Genomic DNA, 18,320 nt, shown 5'->3' on the forward strand with positions numbered 1-18,320 from the left:
AGCAAATTCTGCCAACAGCACTTTTTTCCCACCTGGACTATTCTTTTTTTGTTTTTTAATTTTTTTTTTTAATTTATTCATGTTTGAGAGACAGAGCAGAGCACAAGCTGGGGAGGAGCGGAAAGAGAGGGAGACACAGAATCTGACACAGGCTCCAGGCTCTGAGCTGTCAGCACAGAGCCTGACCTGGGGCTCGAACCCACAAACCGCGAATTCATGACCTGAGCCAAAGTCGGATGCTCAACAGATGGAGCCCCCCAGGCGCTCCTCCCACCTGGACTATCCTTACTCAGTCACAGGTTGTATGTCATTTGGCCAGACTCTGGATGAATTGTGTTTTAATGTTCTCATGTTCACTGTTTTGCTCTTGTTCTTTTCTTATGTTCATGTTTTTCTCTCCTGCTGCGATTAATCAGCAGCTCATAAAACCTGAAAGCTAAAAGGGAACTTAGAAGCCAGTCATTGGACCCAGCCCTCACTTGATAGTTCGAACTGCCAAGGCCCACAAGAGCCGAGTCCCATGTGCGGATTCACTCCCCAGGTGATGGTGGAACCAGACCCATTAGAGAACTCAAGACTTCCTGCTGATGGCCGAGCCCCCTGTGCCAGAACTGCTGCTTGCTTCTGTCTATAACCTCATACCACAGATTTTAGAAACTCATACCACAAACTGCTTCCATAGTTCTTTGAGATTTGATTTTATCTTGAAAGTTAGATTTAAGAACAAAGTCACTTGGGGCACCTGGGTGGCTCATTCAGTTAAGTGTCCCACTCTTGATTTCGGTTCAGGTCATGATCTCACGGTTGGGTGCGTGAGTTTGAGCCCCATGTCTGGCTCCACTTTGATAGTGTGGAGCCTGCTTGAGGTTCTCTCTCTCCTTCTCTCTCTGCCTGCCTCTCTCTCTCTCTCTCTCTCTCTCTCTCAAGGTAAATAAATGTTAAAAAATAAAAGAACAAAGTTTCTTGTACTCCTTTTTTTAGGTTTATTTATTTTGAGAGATTGAGAGTTTGTGTGTTGGGGGGGAGGGGATGGGACAGAGAGGGAGAGGGAGAATCCCAAGCAGGCTCCACACTGTCAGCACAGAGCCCAGCATGGGGCTCCATCCCTCAACCATGAGATCATGACCCAAACCAAAGTCAAGAGTCGGATGCTCAACTGACTGAGCCACCCAGGTGCCCCAGTGCTTTTCATTTCTTAAATGAAAATCTGAGGATTTATCTAGAGTCCAGAGGATGCCAGCAAGGCATAGCTGAGGGCTTATCTAGAGTCCAGAAGATGCCAGCAAGGCAGAGGAGCATTTCTCATAGAGTGTCAAGTGTGCATCATATGAAATGATTTGAATGCCCTTCGTAGAAAAAAAATGTAATTTAACCTCAGTATTAAAAATGAAAACATATTTTAAATTCTTGTCCAGCCACAAATTGTTAATTTCTTATCAACTCCTCTTTTTTCCTGCTGCACTCGAGCTTTCTTCCCTCGCCCAGTATCCAGCTAAGTAGCCACACGGTGCAATTTCTCGCTAGCAGTTACTAGCCCAGACCGTTACGGGTTTTCTGTTTCATTACTTACTTGTGCTTCAACATCCGTTAACTTCCGTGTTTGCTCTGCTGTTTGATTCAGTAAGTTTGTGCCTATTTCTATCATCACGGCCGTCTGGTTCTGTACTGCGTTCTGTTGTATCTCTACCATTTCTTTCTTCATGTTGTCCTGGATGTAATTCTCAAGCTAGAAAAGCACATGGGTGACAAAGACAGTCATCAGCCAAATCATCAGAAATCTTATTCCTAAGTATTTTCCCTTTCTTTTAAAAAATCTGTTGCAAGACCTGTGCCTTGCTGTGATCTTGCTGTTTTTTGTTTGTTCGTTTGTTTTTTATCCCTAGCGGAACAACACAGTGTGGTAGTGTGTTGACTTAAAATCTGGCAGCTTAGTGACATCATGTGTGGGAGACAGGCCGCTCGTCGTTTTTGGTTACCTGCATCAGTCTACACTGCGGCCGGCAAGGGAGGCAGTGTGGCCCCAGCTCAGAGGCGGGCAGACAGCGGTGCTGTCCAGCAGGGTCTCTTCAGGCTGCAGCCCTATCCGTGTTAGGCAGGAAATGAAAATTTGGTAAGAAGCATCACTGTTTTTCCCCCATTCTAGACGTGTGGTTTCTTGAAAAAGAGACTTTAGAAGTCAGCCTTACACAGAGTATGAGGAAAGGCTCTCCTTTGGATTCCCCACCACCCCCCATAACAGAATCACCCCTCACCTCCACATTCTGCCGCCCTACCCCCCCCCCCACACTTCCCTGTTAACCTTGTTCATCTCCCATTAGACCTATTACGCTTTTCCCAACGTGCGTGCAGTCTTCCCAAGTTCATCATTTCGTATACCAGGCAAACTCTCAATCCTACAACTACTTCCTTTATCTACTCACACAGCCCGGCGAGGGGGCACACCAGCTCAGTATAATATTAGCTTCAGCACAAAAGGGTGAAGAAGCTGATTTCACTGCCTAGGCACAGATACCTGTATCTTCGGCAGTAAAATTATATAATGAAATATAAATGCAGGACACCCAGGCATATTGGAAAAAGCACGTGGACACCTGCTCTCCGATTTTCCCTTGACTCTAGGGATGTTGCTTAGCTTTGGGGGCACCCAGTAAACTCCGATATAAAATAGGTTTCTGATTAGTCAGAGGAGGGTTTGAAGGATTAACGAAGCTATGCTTTTACAGTCCTTTTGTGCACGCATAACTTCAGGTGCTTAAAATGTAATTTTCTTTCCTTTTTGTGTTTCATGGTGGGCCAACGACAGAGCTACAGGTCTATTCATTGACCCAAACTACAAATTCATGATAGCAGAAACCCCTATTTTTATTTCTTTTTCTCCTAGTTATAACTCAGAATTTTTTTAATTAAATGGAAAGATGAGGATAAAAATGCTCATAAACACCTTTCTTTAAAACTCGTAATTCTCTGAGCAGAAACCATTCATAAAGTCTGTCATCAAACAGCCTTTCTCCTAAAATGTTAACCACAAAGTAACTCTCTGCTTCTGCATGTAAGAGTGAGAAAGCAGAATGGGAGGGGTGGAGCTTTTCCCTTAGAGTTCAAGAGCTTCTTTGTTGGTACAACTTATTTTTTTTTTGTTTTAACTTATTAAACTTTTTTTTGAGAGAGAGTGGGGGTGAGGCAGAGAGAAGGGGAGAGCGAGAGTCCCAAGCAGACTCCACACCCTGCACAGAGCCCAGTGTGGGGCTCGACCTCATAACTGTGAGGTCACGACCTGAGCCAAAATCAAGAGTCTGATGCTTAACCGACTCAACCACCCAGGTGGTCCTGTTCTGTCTTGACCGGTATTATGAGTTCTAGGATTAGTGTTAGAATTTTATATTTTCTGCCTCTGTTGCTTGCTTGCCGTTGACTCTGTCCCTACTCCTGTGCCCTTCCCACCTCCCTCCATGCTGATTATCTTGAGGGTCACTGGTTGCTCCCTGGTTCTCCCCTGGTCTCTAGCAGATGGAATAGCCTGAAAGCTGACAATGACTACACAGCTCTGACCATCTGTAAAATCTTGTCATTGAAGCCTTTGCTTCTCCACATGAATCACAATAGATGAGAGCGCCATAAAAAATGGAATCATGTGCTATTGCTTGGCGGCCCAAGAAATATCTCTAGTATAGACTTAAGAAAATCTGAAGATCGAAACCCTTGTCAACCCTTCCTTAACTAGCGAATGATAACTGGCTCAGGCTTTTTAGTGACCATGTCCTTTCTTAATTTATTCTTTTTCCCTTCCCTCGCCTTTTTAAAATTGTAACTTTTATGATTTAAATAGATAATTTATGAGGACTCGTAGAAGTTTGTTATTTCTCCTTTCCTTCCCCCCCACCCCTTCTCTCTCTCTCTCTCTTGTTCACACACACTCTCTCATACACAGAGACACTCTTTCTCTCTCTCTCATCACCATGGGAGTTTTGGAATTTTTGAGGTTAAAGTTAAAGCCATATAAGTCATCGAGAGGAGTTGTCTTAGTTACTCTTAACACCCAGCAAAGATAATATTTAGAGAGACTTATTCCGGGAAGTTTGGGCTTATTAAAGATAGATTCAAGCTGGAGTTTGGTTGAAGTCCATACTGCAAACTCATAATTTATAAACTAGTATAAATAAAGGTCTTAATCTTCTTATTGATTTGAGTACTTAAGAACTTAAATAAAAATGATTCTGCCCCTTGTCGCTCTAAATCATACAACTAGGAGAAAAGAATAGGTCCTTGAGTGCCCCCCACCCCGTGTTAGAACTACTGAGTCACATGTGGTTATAGCCATCAAGAGACATGAGAAGCTTGTTTATAATTTGACATTTTAGAGTCTAGTTCCCATTTAAAATTAGACTCAGGAACTAAAATAAAAGATCCCAATTTTTAAAAGTAAAAAAAAAATAAATAACTTGATTGCCATAACTTTTTTCTAAGGTTGAAAACAATAGAATACAAGATGTCTTTTTAAGTCACTATTTTTCAGCTTTTCCGGACTACAAAGTATCTGGGTATGGTGGGTGTGTGGCTGTGATTAATCTTCCATTGAAGCAAATTACAGATTCACTTATGCATGAGCTGTGTGGGTGTGTATAGATCTTATTTATATTGTCTGTATGTGTATAGTGTCTCTATACAGTACATACAGCTAAATAAAGTAACAGCCTACATGCTACGGACCCAGTATCTAATTGAAGTCAGTGGGAAGACAGTGGAACAGAAACAGAAATACCAAGGAGTAGACATTTTTGTGTTGATTCGTGAAGAGGTTTGTGCTCTCACACTTGAAGCGGTGAAGATAAATTAAGATTTTAAGAGAAACGGGTACCGTGGCAGCTGAGTCCTCTTTAACTACAAAGAACGTGTTTAGTCCCAGGAGCAATAGGGAAACCACAACCACTGTAGTTAAGGTCTGCTGCTCACTGCCGCTGTCCCTGCTGCTGCGTCCACTCTTCCCATGGGCCCCAGGCACCCCACACGCGGGCTAGAACTGGCCGTCCAGAGGCCACGCCTCACTTGCCCTGCCTACTGCTGCTTTTCTAGCTTATTGCCCTGGAACGTCTTTCTTTCTGTTTAGTATCGCTTATTTTTATTGCCTGTGAAATATAGAAGTCTGCCCAGTGCAATTCCATTCTGGTAGAAGGAAGCCTTAGTTGAAGGAAAAACATGGGACGAATGAGGTCTCTGCTCCCGTCGGCAGTGTCCCTCTCCGCTCCTCGGGCAACTGTTTCCGTCTCTGTCATCGGCACTTAGCCATTCCTATCAAAACAGTTCCGAGATACTTGAACCTCCCAGGGGACATGGTTCTTCCTCATTTCACACGGGTGGCTTCACACACTCATGTTTTGCAGGAATGTTTGACATTGCTTTCATGTCAGAAGATGATGATGCAGCGCTTCTGACTTGTGGGTCCAGGTGCCCACCCCCCAAAAGTCCCCGTTACAGTTTGAAAGGAGGTACGGCCATTCATTTTTGCCCCCTTCTTGAATTGTTGGTCTAAGCACTCAAAGTGCAGGTCTTTGAGCGGTTTCTCTTCCCTCGGAATTCAAATGAATTATCCAAATTCAATTAACGTTTCAAGGCTGTCACCGTCATTATAGTTGCATAGATTGTTGCTTAGTATTGGTTTGATTTGCTAAAAGAGATTGCACTCAAAACACAACCTTTAAAAATTGGCAACACATTGAAGTTCAGGCAACCAGAGTAAACTCTTTTAACATACATAGATATATATATGTTTTTTAATGTAAAATGTGTCCTGAAGTTTTTGATTACTCTTTCAACATTTGGAACGATTATATTTGACAGGAAAAAGAAGTCTGTTTGCAAGGTAACTATGGCAGATTGATTACACATTAAAATGGTTCCCTCGCTATCTTTGATCTCACCAAGATTATCATCATTATTTTTTCGACCAAAAGGAAAGTAATCTTGAAATTGGCTGGGGAAAGGAAAACATAGATAGTGTATGAAAACTATCGCCAACTTGGAGATTTTGATCTTGGTCCCGTACCAACTATATAGTCCTGGTTGAGAGGTCTTTGCTATTGAAATACAGCTCCGTGTCCTGATACCTTTTAAGTAAGTGGTTTTTGTCCATCTGAATGATCTAACCTCCCTAGGAAAGTTTATCTGAATGATCTAACCTCCCTAGGAAAGTTTTCACTGGGAACGTTTTATTCTCTACCATTTCCCTGTAGAAACAAGTTACTGTAACTGTTCTCTCTTGCACACACACATCCCCAAAAAGGATTTGGTTTTTTTCCTACCTCAGTAATCCTTCCTGACTTGATCCCTTCTTTCCTGCCCCCCCCCACCCCACCCCCAACCCAGTGTCTGGATCTTCTGGATTGTCACACAGCCCCTGACTGGCTTCTGGCAACCCCACCCTGAGTGTTGTGGTCACTCTTCAGCTCAGGTCACTCCCTCATGGCTGTGCCTGTGAAGATTCCCCTGACTGGTGGCACATACTCCTTCTGATCTGTACTCTAATCTTGCAGCCTGGTTCCCTCTGTGCACACCTTGTGCCGGGCTGTGCGAGAACCCTTAGGCTGCTTCCTCCCTCCAGCCTTTGTCTGCGTCTCTCTTGGCCCAGGGCCCTTGGCGCCCTCTGCGGTTATGCCCTACCCCATCGCATGCCCTTCTCAAAGGTCTCCACTGCACTGTGCATTGTGTTTGGGTACCAAAAAGAACGTCTTGTACTTGTTTTTGATTGATTTTTAAACCTCCTCCTACTATCGATTTATGTTCTCGTTTGCTTGGGATGTGGAAATTCGGGAGCCATCCTTCAGCCATACACCCTAGTAACGAGCAAGCAAAGCCTTTGCTCTTACAATTAGCTTGAAAACTTGGATACAAGATTATTAAATCCAGGGATTTTCTGTTTAGAAGGCTTTTGACCTAATGTTCTTGGTTCCCTGGCATGAAGAAACTGAAACATCTTTTGAGGTTTTCAGACAGAAAAGTGGCAAAATGGGCTTTCCTCCCACTCCTTATAAAGTGTGTGGGGGTTGTTTTTTTGTTTGTTTGTTTGTTTTGTTTTGTCTTTACTCTAGAGCTCTCACTTCCTAAGCAGTTACGTACTCTGCAGTGTTGAAGGAGAGATACAGACATGAAAGAGGCTAAGGCCGAGAGATGTTTGTCCTCAGCCACACTTGTAGGACTTGAGGGGGCAAATACGTTTGCCTGTACATTGGGGATGATGTTCAGATGCCCTGTGAGCTGGAAAGTTCTCTCTTTCCTCTTTGTATGGATGCCATACTTGACTTTATCTAGCCGAGAGAAGTCGATATTGAAGCCAAGTGCCTTCCATGGACTGTCAATAATTTGGGGCCTTTCTCTCCACAGCCAGTGTAAGGTGCTTCAGGAAACGGGGGAAGCCTGGCCCTGCTGGGATAGGTTTTCCAGGTTGTTAATAAGCAAACTTGTCTCCATCCACCATCGCTCCATGGACCCCACCCCACAGACGATCTTTCAGGCGCTTCCTATAACTAATTTGTTCCGACCTATTTTGTCAGGGATTTTTTTCCTGTTAATAATTTATGAGTGACTTTTTGTTGTCTGATAGTGTATCTAGATAACCCCTTTCCTATTTTCACTGGTCATAAAGAGACTAAAAGTGTGCTTGTTGAGAGCTATAAACTTAAAGACATGATACGGAATAGAGCTTCAGGCGCGAGCTGGTGCCATGCTGACATTCATAGCTTGTCCCCCACCTCCTGTGACTGAGAAAATTTCAGATAATTTGAATACCACTATATCTGTGCTCCCTCAAGCTGTATTTCTTTTGCTTTTATTTGTGAGTGTGACAACGTACCTCTGTTTGTTATTTAATGGGGGGTTTTAATCACACAAGCTCACATCTCTTTGCCTTTTTGTATGTCTCCCTTACCATCACCCCAGAATCTAAGGAGAAAGTGTGTTTTTCCCCTTAAGGCGTTCTAGTCATTGCCTACTGATAAAATGGCTATTTTCTTCCTCAATAGCAGGCATTTTAAATATACTCAAGCTTAAATATAAAGAGGCTGGTATAGTAACATGAATTTGTTTAAGCATTTCGTATGGGGAAAGGTGTCATGTTTTACCTATGTGTGGCGTTTTAAAGGGTTCTTAAGGTACATATATACTTACCCGAATATATACTAGAGCTCTAGCTCACAGCATCTTTTTTTTTTTTTTTAATGTTTACTTTTTTTTGATAAAGACAGAGCGTGAGCAGGGGAGGGGCAGAGAGAGAGGGAGACACAGACTCTGAAACAGGCTCCAGGCTCTGAGCTGTCAGCACAGAGCCCCACGCGGGGCTTGAACTCGTGAACCATGAGACCATGACCTGAGCCGAAGTCGGTCACTCAGCCAGCTGAGTCACCCAGGTGCCCCTCTGGCTCACATCTTATAGAGACTCATAAGTCAAGGAGCAAATAAATGCTGCAGATACCGTAAGGTGATGGATATGGTTATATAAAGCAAGAATGGCAATAGCAATTTACAATTGCAGAGTGATTTTTTAGATGCTCACTTCTTTATGAATATATAAATAATAGTTATTTATGTACTAAATATACATTTCTTTGTATATTAATATATTTCACTTGACTTACTTCCTTCACTTGGGTTTTCCCCAAACCAGAGCCGGGGACAAAGGCATGTATGCAGGAAGTTTATTTAGGAAGTGGTCACGGGGAATGACCACGGAAGACAGGCGAAGGCAGCAGGGAGGCTGAGGCTGGTGCAAACATGGACTTGGTTGGCCACCACTGTGACATGTCCCACAATAACCTTCTGCGGAGCTGTAGGAAACGTGTTTCAGAACCGAACCCTCCACCTGTGGCGAGATGGGACACCTTCCATCCCTCCAGGCAAGGGTAGCCTCGAGGGCTGCTTGCAGGGGCCTGGAGAGGCCGCTCTGGCACCCCCAGTCGGCTCGGGGCGGGGCAGGGAGCAGGGGTCCTCTGCTGGCCCCCTAGAGGCCTGGGTGTGGCAAGAAGAGGTGTTCCCCAGACAGCAGGGCGGTGCTCCCGGCCCGACTTCCAGATGAGAAAACTGAGTCAGACCACTCATGTGCCTGCCACCCACAGTGCCACAGACCAGAGCCTGGCATGACGGAGGGTACAGCTAAGACGGCGTGGCGCCTTTTCCACGGTGCGTGGGATCACGGGGTGAAGCCCAAGCATCACCACTTTTCTGCGGTGGGAACCTTGAACCTGCACACATCCTGTTGCAGACGAGAGCTGCCTTGGGAGCAGCCCTCCTGGGAATGACCGTGTGCGTGACATTGGACGAAGGGTGTGGCTGGAGGCCAGAAACGGGGAGCACCATCCACGGGAGGCACAAGCCTGACAGGGTTGCAGCAGCTAAAGCAGCTCAGAACTTCACTTTCCGCGTCAGCAAACGCTGTCCACACATTAGACATTCGGCAGATTTGTGCCCTGGTCTAGTTCTTGGCATATTTTGTTCTCAGCTCAGGAGGGGCTAGGGACACTTCCGAGAGGCAGAGAGGGAATATAAAACTATTCTTGAGAGGCTTCTTTATGAAATGAACGGAATTATCAGTGATTACAAATGGGAGCTGTTGAAATTCTGTTCTGGGCACAAGATGGATGCATTTCTTGCTACCCTATACTGGAGGTTTCTTTGTGAAGGAAACCAACGTGTTCTTGCCTCTCTCAAAACTAAGGTGCACTGAGAGAAAAGACAAAGTAAGTACATATTTCATTGTCTTTCTTTGGCAACTATCTGCCTTTCAAACTACCTTTGAAACGTGTATTCACAGACATGCATATTTATAAACATGCGTATGTCCTCATGTGTGGAGATGGAAATAGATGCAGATGTGTCCATCCATTTTCACTCCTCTCTGGCATGATAGGCTGTCAGAAGCTGAGGGGGAAGAGGCTTTAGAAATCTGTAATATTGTTGAAATGTCTCACTCTGTGAGCGGCGAGGGGTGGGGTGGGGGCAGGGGGTACCAGGGCCTGGATGGCCAGTGCTAGCTCTTAGCGGAATGACAGCAGCACCCCGGTTGCCCACGGCCGCGTCCCACACTCTCACCACTGCACTGCTGTACCCGTGCCCCCGGATGTGTAGTGGTACTTTCTCACTTCTGCGATGGATTCAGATCCCACAGCTTGTCTACATCGTCTGTCTGCCCTATTTCTGCTGTTTCCGTGTTCATGTGGCTCTGCCGAAATCCTGCAGAGATTTCCAGGGACGAGACAGAGTGGGCATCTTTGGAGTCAGCTCTCTTTTTTTTTTTTTTTTAATCTTTTTAACATGAAATAAATGTGCAGTGGCACAATTGCTATGCTAGATGGCTAGGAAGGGAGGGAAAGGGCTGAAGGAATTTAAATGACTTTCGTCTTGCAGATACTTCCAAGGCAAACTAGTTCTTTACAAGAAGTCTCTTTCACAGAAAGGTGGGGGAGGGGGATTGGGGAACACAGATGGCCGTGCTCAGGGAGTCTCAGGACTGGGCCTCGAGCGCCCTGCTCAGTGCTGGCACTGAGGGCGACCGTCAGCCTCGCGCTCTGCTAGCAAGCCCGAAGGTGGGGAGAATTGGGGGGATAACACTGGGAGCCTCTCAAGGGACACGGGATCGGTTTGCATGAGAAGTCAGCAGTAAAACATTTCACCTTTCCTATATGATTGTACCACTGACCCACCGTCAGCAGGATGTATTTTTACGGCATTTTCTGTCTGGCTGATAGCTGTCTTCGGAACTGTTCATATTTCAAGTCATTGTGTCTCCTGTGGATTAGCATAAACGGAAACAGTATATATTTGTATACTCTCCGCACCGATCTGACTTCTCTGTGCACTAAGTGTGATGGTGCCTTGTGTGTACCGCGGGGGAGGGCTGGGCCAGCTTCCTTCAGCACCTTACGCTAAAGCTGAACAAGGCTGCCCAAACCCCACACGACAGTTGCTGCGGGAATAATCCTGGGAAATATTTAGGCGAGTGTGTTCTTTTCATTTTGATTTTCATTTTCATAAAGGCTGTAGCTGCAACTTTTTTTAATTTTATGATTTAATAACAGCTCAAGCTCGTATTTTTCTGAACTGTTTAGGAGGGAAAGTGTACTTCTTCTAAAGTCTAATCTCATTTGACCTCTGGTTCAGTCTTCATTCTCACAAGTGTTTAAAGCTACAAATATTTCATATCTATTGACCTATGTCAGAGGGCCGTGTGCACGTACTTTTAAGAAACTGCACACTTACCTGGGCTTTGCAGGAGCAAAGTGATCAACCATTTTTCTTTAACTCACATTAGAAAATATAAATTATTTGTTTAATTGGACTGTGTTTATTTTTAAAGCTGAACATTAGTTTTTAAGACAGTAATGCCTTTTTAAAATGCATTATTTACTTTGAGAGAGAGAGTGTGCATGAGGTGGGCGAAGGGGGGAGGAAAGAGAGGCAGAGAGAGGGAGAGAGAGAATCCCAGGCAGGCTCCATGCTGTCCGCACAGAGCCAGTGGTGGGGCTCTGTCTCACCAACCATGAGATCATGTCCTGAGCGGAAACCAAGAGTGGGACGCTGAACCGACTGAGCCACCCAGGTGCCCCAGCAGTAATGCATTTTTAAGCATGTTAGCAACTTATTTTAAACCTGAGCAACAGTACATTTTTTTTCTCATCAGCCACAGTACAGCAAAGGCAAAACAATATTCAGTGCCCAAATTATGTGGCAAGACAGAGGAGTGTGGCTTTTTTATTTTTAACTAATTTCAACTCCTCTTCATTTCTTGATCTGAAATTTGACAAGAAGTGTATTAAGTATATTTCAAAGTATTTTCTGTCCGCCTCCGAAATGTTGACAGCCAAGTGGGACTGCTGTTCGCTTTGAAAGGCCAGACAAGAGCTTTAAGCACATTCCACTTCTGTCTGTGGCTCTCCATCCAGGGAAACTGTTCCAGAAGCCACACACACAGTGCTCTGGGCATGGCTGCAGTTTGACTCCACAAGAACGGAGCCTCAGCTGGGAACTGCAAATAGTGATTATGACTTTGGACAAATCAGTGGGCTTCTAATTATGTCTTCCAAGGCCTGGTGACCTGAAATAAGAGAGTATCTTGCTACAAAATATATGTTGTATCAAACTTCTCTTTTACAAAATACCAGTTCTAGGGATGATGTTTCTGATTCATTTTTAGAGGGGGTTTATTTCAATCTTTTGTTTCAGGGGCATACCATTCATATATTGGGGGAGTCCCTTTCTCTACAATTGTTGAGGAAAAATAGATAAGCAAAATTTTGCCATAAAATGTAGGTGTCACTGCTTCATATGGAATTTAAGTGCTCATTATTCTATTTCTACAGGACTGTTTACTTATCCTAAAGTAATTTTTCCGTAGAGTTTCAGTCTAAGAAGGAATCCATTTAAATAAAGACACCAGTATGGCATGTAGAGTTAGATACTTCGCAGTAAAATAACCTTTCTTACATACTAACTTGCTATATGTAAAATCTGTTGATATGTCCAAATCAAGAGGACTTGAGGTATGTTTTACAGCCAGTTATGATTCCACGTTGAAACTGGTAAATGACATTCCTTGATGAGCACTTTCCAGTAGTTCCTTTCTCACAATAGAATGATTATTTTCATTTATCAGTGTTGCGCCCTGGGTCTGATTTGATGTGTTAATGTACCGCAATTCAGTTTTTAAAAATAACATAATAGATTGCCGGTAAAATGGCATGCTATTGCAAGCATCAGTGAGCAAAAGAAGCCACACAAAAAAATACTTACTACGTGATCCTGTTTATATCGTGTTCAAGAATAGACCAAACCTACTGATGGTGACCAAACCCAGAATAATGATTTCTGGATGGAAGCTGTTGTGGGGGAGCAGAGGGGTGCAAGAGAGGTTATTAACTGGGAAGGAGCAAGAGGGAAACTTCTGGGGTGCTGGAAATGTTTGATATCTTGACCTTGGAGCTAGTTACATGAGTAAATTCATATTTTAGAAGTTCACGAAGTTGTCGATTTAAGATTAGCATACTTTATACACTTCCTGACCTTTGACCTCAATAAAGAGATTTTTTTTTTAAGGAAAGGATATTAAAAATGAAATGTTTGACAAATTTTGCTATGACGCCATGACCCTTAGTTGTTGTGAGTGATTTTATTTACCTCTGTCTGCAGCTTTCATCTGGTTGTTCCTATTTACTGCCTAAAAAAGTGAACTTTGAAAAAGCAATTTCACAGCGACTGCACAGAGCTATAGATTAAACTGTTCCAGCTGCCCAAAGAGGGTTAAAAGTATTCAGTTAGGTAAATTAGTAATTTAACATTCCGAAACTCAATTCTTTCCGGATCAAGCATAAAAGGCATTTGCTGTTGGAAGACCAAGAAAGAATTCATGCAGTTCCCATTAGTCTAAAAATAAATAATAAATAAATAAATGTCTGAGTCATGGGTTGTATTTTGTTGAAGTTCAGCGGCTTCAAGTGTAGGAAGAAAATGATTTATTCTCTGAGTAGCTGAGCCACCCATCGCCCATTGGAATGAAGACAAAATTACTCTGACAAAAGTGAAATCCATGAATTAGTCCATTGAATTTAATCACATTTTGAGTTATTCTAGTTCAAGTCATTCCTGCTTGAGCAACCTGATAGAGACCTGAGTAAAGTAGCTTTGTTTGTGTTGGATTAAGGTGGGGAAGATGTTGTGATTTTTGAAAGCAGTCATGGAGTTGCCATGCTAGCACAGATTTTGAGACTCGCACACCCCAGGGTGTGAATCCCAGCTCAGCTACTAGCTACCAAGTCAACTTTTTTTAACCTCACATTTCTCATCGGTAAATCAGGTATGTAAATTCCCTCTCGAGCTGTGTTGGCATGAAAACTGAATGGAAGAAATTAGCACAGTTCCCGAACTCTCTGCCAAGGCACCCTGGGACCCTGCCGCAAACTTCCTAGGGGCAGTGGGAGATAGTTTAATATTCCAGGGGAACCCAACAGTTCTTAACATCTGTCAGCCACCAGAAGAATTAGTATCTCAAAATAGCGCACAGTTTCAGTGCTATCGGATTATGCCACTGTGCGAGGCTGAGTTTTTGGTGGTTGCTGCTGTAAAAGCCGAGTACGGCATGAAAGTCAGCATGGAATTTGAAATGAGGCAGGCAGTGTCCAGCTGAGCGGTGCTTAACTGGCAAATACACTCCAATTGTAAACAATTGGGGTTACTTACGTTTTAGAACATCTTTATAGCATCTTGCACACAGTTGGGTGCACACTCAATCTGACCTGTGTCCCTCCCTTCCCGCAATCCACATATTGTCTTTCGTTGCAGTCTCTATGATTTCCTATGTTTATTGTGAAATCAGTAAATTGATAAAACCAATACTTGAATATTCCTAACTTCTGAAACCATTAATAAAAGCAACCCTGTTTTTTGCTAGCCGGTTGTTGGGCGCAGTGTCTCCTTCGCAACTCTGCCAAGCGTGGTGTGCTGCAGAGGAACGTTCTCAGAGCAGCGTGAATGTGTTGGGTGGGATAGCACGGTGGCCTCAGGCTGATGCGATTTTGGTCGTGTAGCGGAAGGACGGAATGGTGCCACTTTTACAAAAGTATGGCCGTCCATTTCTGCATGTAATTTATAGTTTGCATGCCTGCCATCCTCACTTGTTGAAAGTTGAACTACTTTTATAACACGAAGAAAAGCCAAATTTACTTGAGCACCGAAGCAGTTTGGGAAGTAACTTTTCAGTGTGATTCTCCAAATGCTTGTGGTAAAAGTACAAGGGACTTGAATCATTTTCCCATAATTAGTTTCAGTTCTGGAGGTCTGCCCCTTCTCCCTAACCCTACTGCCTTGCATGCACATCTCTTCCAATGGAAGCTAGTGGAAAATTCCTGTCCCCTTTCACTCCATTGCCACGAGTTATAAAAAGCATGTCATTCAGAACTGACTTTTTCTTCTGCATGCTTGAATTTTTGCTCACAATTTAAAGGGGGAAAAAATCACTTCAGGAGATATTTCTCTTTCACTGGGGTGAGGGGCCCAGCGTCACTTTGAGCCACCACAGAATGGCTGACTCACTCTGCTTCATCTCTAGGGGTCAACTGTCTACATCAAGGAGTGCTTTTTGAGTGATAGTACATGCTGATGTTGCACACCATGGCCTCCTTTTCAGATGTATGGCGGCACTCATTCACACAGGTCACCCAATGCACTTCTTCACTGACTATTCCAGTGGGAAAAACAAGCTCACAACAAGTGAGAACGAGGAAGTGGTAATGAGGGGTGAGTGGGCATAGGGGAAGTGGGAATGAGGGGTGAGGGGGCACAGGAAATGGGACTAAGGGTTGAGAGGGCCCAGGAAGTGGGACTGAGATTTGAGAAGGCACAGGAAGTGGGAATGAGGGGTGAGGGGGCACAGGAAGTGGGACTGAGGGCTGAGGGAGCACAGGAAGTGGAGTGGGGGAGCACAGGAAGTGGGGGTGAGGGTTGAGGGGACAGAGGAAGTAGGAATGAGGGGTGAGAGGGCACACAGGAAGTGGAGTGAGGGAGCACAGGAAGTGGGAACGAGGAGTGAGGGGGCACAGGAAGTGGGACTGAGGGCTGAGGGGGCACGCAGGAAGTGGAGTGAGGGAGCACAGGAAGTGGGAACGAGGAGTGAGGGGGCACAGGAAGTGGGACTGAGGGCTGAGGGGGCACGCAGGAAGTGGAGTGAGGGAGCACAGGAAGTGGGAACGAGGAGTGAGGGGGCACAGGAAGTGGGACTGAGGGCTGAGGGGGCACGCAGGAAGTGGAGTGAGGGAGCACAGGAAGTGGGAACGAGGAGTGAGGGGGCACAGGAAGTGGGACTGAGGGCTGAGGGGGCACGCAGGAAGTGGAGTGAGGGAGCACAGGAAGTGGGAACGAGGAGTGAGGGGGCACAGGAAGTGGGACTGAGGGCTGAGGGGGCACGCAGGAAGTGGAGTGAGGGAGCACAGGAAGTGGGAACGAGGAGTGAGGGGGCACAGGAAGTGGGACTGAGGGCTGAGGGGGCACGCAGGAAGTGGAGTGAGGGAGCACAGGAAGTGGGAACTAGGAGTGAGGGGGCACAGGAAGTGGGACTGAGGGCTGAGGGGGCACGCAGGAAGTGGAGTGAGGGAGCACAGGAAGTGGGAATGAGGAGTGAGGGGGCACAGGAAGTGGGACTGAGGGCTGAGGGGGCACGCAGGAAGTGGAGTGAGGGAGCACAGGAAGTGGGAATGAGGAGTGAGGGGGCACAAGAAGTGGGAATGAGGAGTGAGGGGGCACAGGAAGTGGGACTGAAGGCTGAGGGGGCAGCAGGAAGTGGAGTAAGGGAGCACAGGAAGTGGGAATGAGGAATAAGGGGGCACAGGAAGTGGGACTGAGGGCTGAGGGGGCACACAGGAAGTGGAGTGAGGGAGCACAGGAAGTGGGAATGAGGAGTGAGGGGGCACAGGAAGTGGGAATGAGGAGTGAGGGGGCACAGGAAGTGGGACTGAAGGCTGAGGGGGCAGCAGGAAGTGGAGTAAGGGAGCACAGGAAGTGGGAATGAGGAATAAGGGGGCACAGGAAGTGGGACTGAGGGCTGAGGGGGCACACAGGAAGTGGAGTGAGGGAGCACAGGAAGTGGGAATGAGGGGTGAGGGGGGACACGGGGAAATGGGAGTGAGGGGTAAGGGCACAAAGGAAGTGGGAATGAGTGAGGAGCACTGGGGAAGTGGGAATGAGGGGTGAGGGGGCATAAGAAGTGGGACTGATGAGTGGGCACAGGAAGTAAGGGTTGAGGGGGCAGAGGAAGTAGGAATGAGGGGTGAGGGGGCACACCGGACAAAAGGAGCAGTAGCAGAGGTTTTCCTGTTGTTAGGGTTTGTTTGTTTCAATCAAAGTGTGAGTCATCTTACCCTCATTTTTTAACCAAAAATCACTGTGGTTGCTGCTATGATTTGGTCTTGACTCCTACAAGCCAGTGTAATTTTATCAGTGGTAGTGAATTCTTGAAAGCTTCCCTCAGCTGTAGAAATCTGGTTTCAAGTTAAAGTGGTCAAATGCCAGCTTAAACTTTGTGGCTTAGCATCTTTGTTGAATCCCCTCAGCAGAAGGACCTACATTGGAGTTTTGGCTGCTCTGTGGGATTCAAATTATGAGTGGTTGGTTCCAGTGGAATCTTGGCCCTCTTTGGAGTGACTTTAGGAGTTCTCTGGCCGAAGGAGGTCAAAGTTAGAACATAAGGAAAGGTTTTGTCCGAAGTGCCCATCCTACATCCTGGCATTTTTTAGGGATGGGTGGACCTCTTTTAATTGTTCCTCAACCCTCAAACCGTTAGTCTCCTGGAGCATGGATGCCTTTGGGGGAAAAGTCGATGCCAGCCTAGGAAATTTAGTGGACATCACAGTGATGAACTCAAAACCGGGATGTGAATCCTCATCCTAATCCTGACCCCAGTGGCCACCAGCCTTACTCCAGCCCACCTCACAAAAGCACCTGTTGGTATTTCACAACCCCTTTGCTGTACATCTCAGTGATCCCACAACAGCTTGGGAGGCACCATCAGGCCAGGCCCCACCGATGGGGGAGCTGAGCTGTGGCACAGAAAGTGCACCTTACACATTTTCATAAGGGTGACCATAAATCATGCAAATTGAAGCATAATACTATTCTACAAAGATCTGAATAAAAGGAAAAATCCTAGTGCTCCCAGAAGCAAGCTCTAATCGGGAAAACTATTGTGTATAGAACCATTTCTCCCTGATGAGCCTGGAAAATTAAGGTGTTGTCAGGGAGGAGGTGAAGATTGGAAAGGTCAGAGAAAGTGGTGGATGGGTCCTTGATGGGCCCTTTGTTTCATCCCCACCCTATCTTATTGTAGAATAACTTTATGGAATTTTATGTTGAGAAAAAGACACTTGTCAACGTATTTTCTGAAGAGTAGATTTCATCAGAAGGCAGATTAGTCTTGGAAATCATTCACGGCAGGTATAAGTCAATCCAACTGTATGGATTCCAAATATAACAGCACAAGAAAATAATACATGGGTGTGTCCAATTAAGAAGTGTTGACTTTCATAGAAGAACACAATTACCCATCTCTGGGTACATAAATTGTGTCATAATCATACACTGAAACTCTACACAGTCATGGAAAAGGGCACGTATTAATACAACAACATGGATGAATCAGAGAAATAATAAAACAGACCAAAAAAGAATACGTATCGTATTGTCCCAATTATAGCAAAATTAAACTATAGCGACTGAGAGCAGAATAGTAGCTAGCCTTTAGAGGAAGAGATACAGTAGTACCCCTTACCCACAGCACCCTCAGTGGGAGCCCGAAA

General features: G+C 45.2%; 2 protein-coding genes across 4 annotated transcripts in view; one reads left to right on the plus strand and one right to left on the minus strand.

Annotated features, from left to right (window-relative positions):
- Nucleotides 1–18,320, plus strand: part of MCPH1 (microcephalin 1) — a 268,842-nt gene that overhangs the window by 155,465 nt on the left and 95,057 nt on the right. The window lies entirely within an intron of this gene.
- ANGPT2 (angiopoietin 2) overlaps nt 1–18,320 on the minus strand; it is a 59,429-nt gene that overhangs the window by 26,553 nt on the left and 14,556 nt on the right. For both annotated transcript variants that reach the window (XM_042982861.1, XM_007089219.3), the window contains exon 2: nt 1,571–1,726. In XM_042982861.1, coding sequence (XP_042838795.1) covers nt 1,571–1,726 — 156 coding nt within the window. The remainder of the gene's footprint in view (nt 1–1,570; nt 1,727–18,320) is intronic.

Source organism: Panthera tigris, chromosome B1 (assembly GCF_018350195.1).
Source record: "Panthera tigris isolate Pti1 chromosome B1, P.tigris_Pti1_mat1.1, whole genome shotgun sequence".
In the NCBI taxonomy this organism is placed as follows: domain Eukaryota; kingdom Metazoa; phylum Chordata; class Mammalia; order Carnivora; family Felidae; genus Panthera; species Panthera tigris.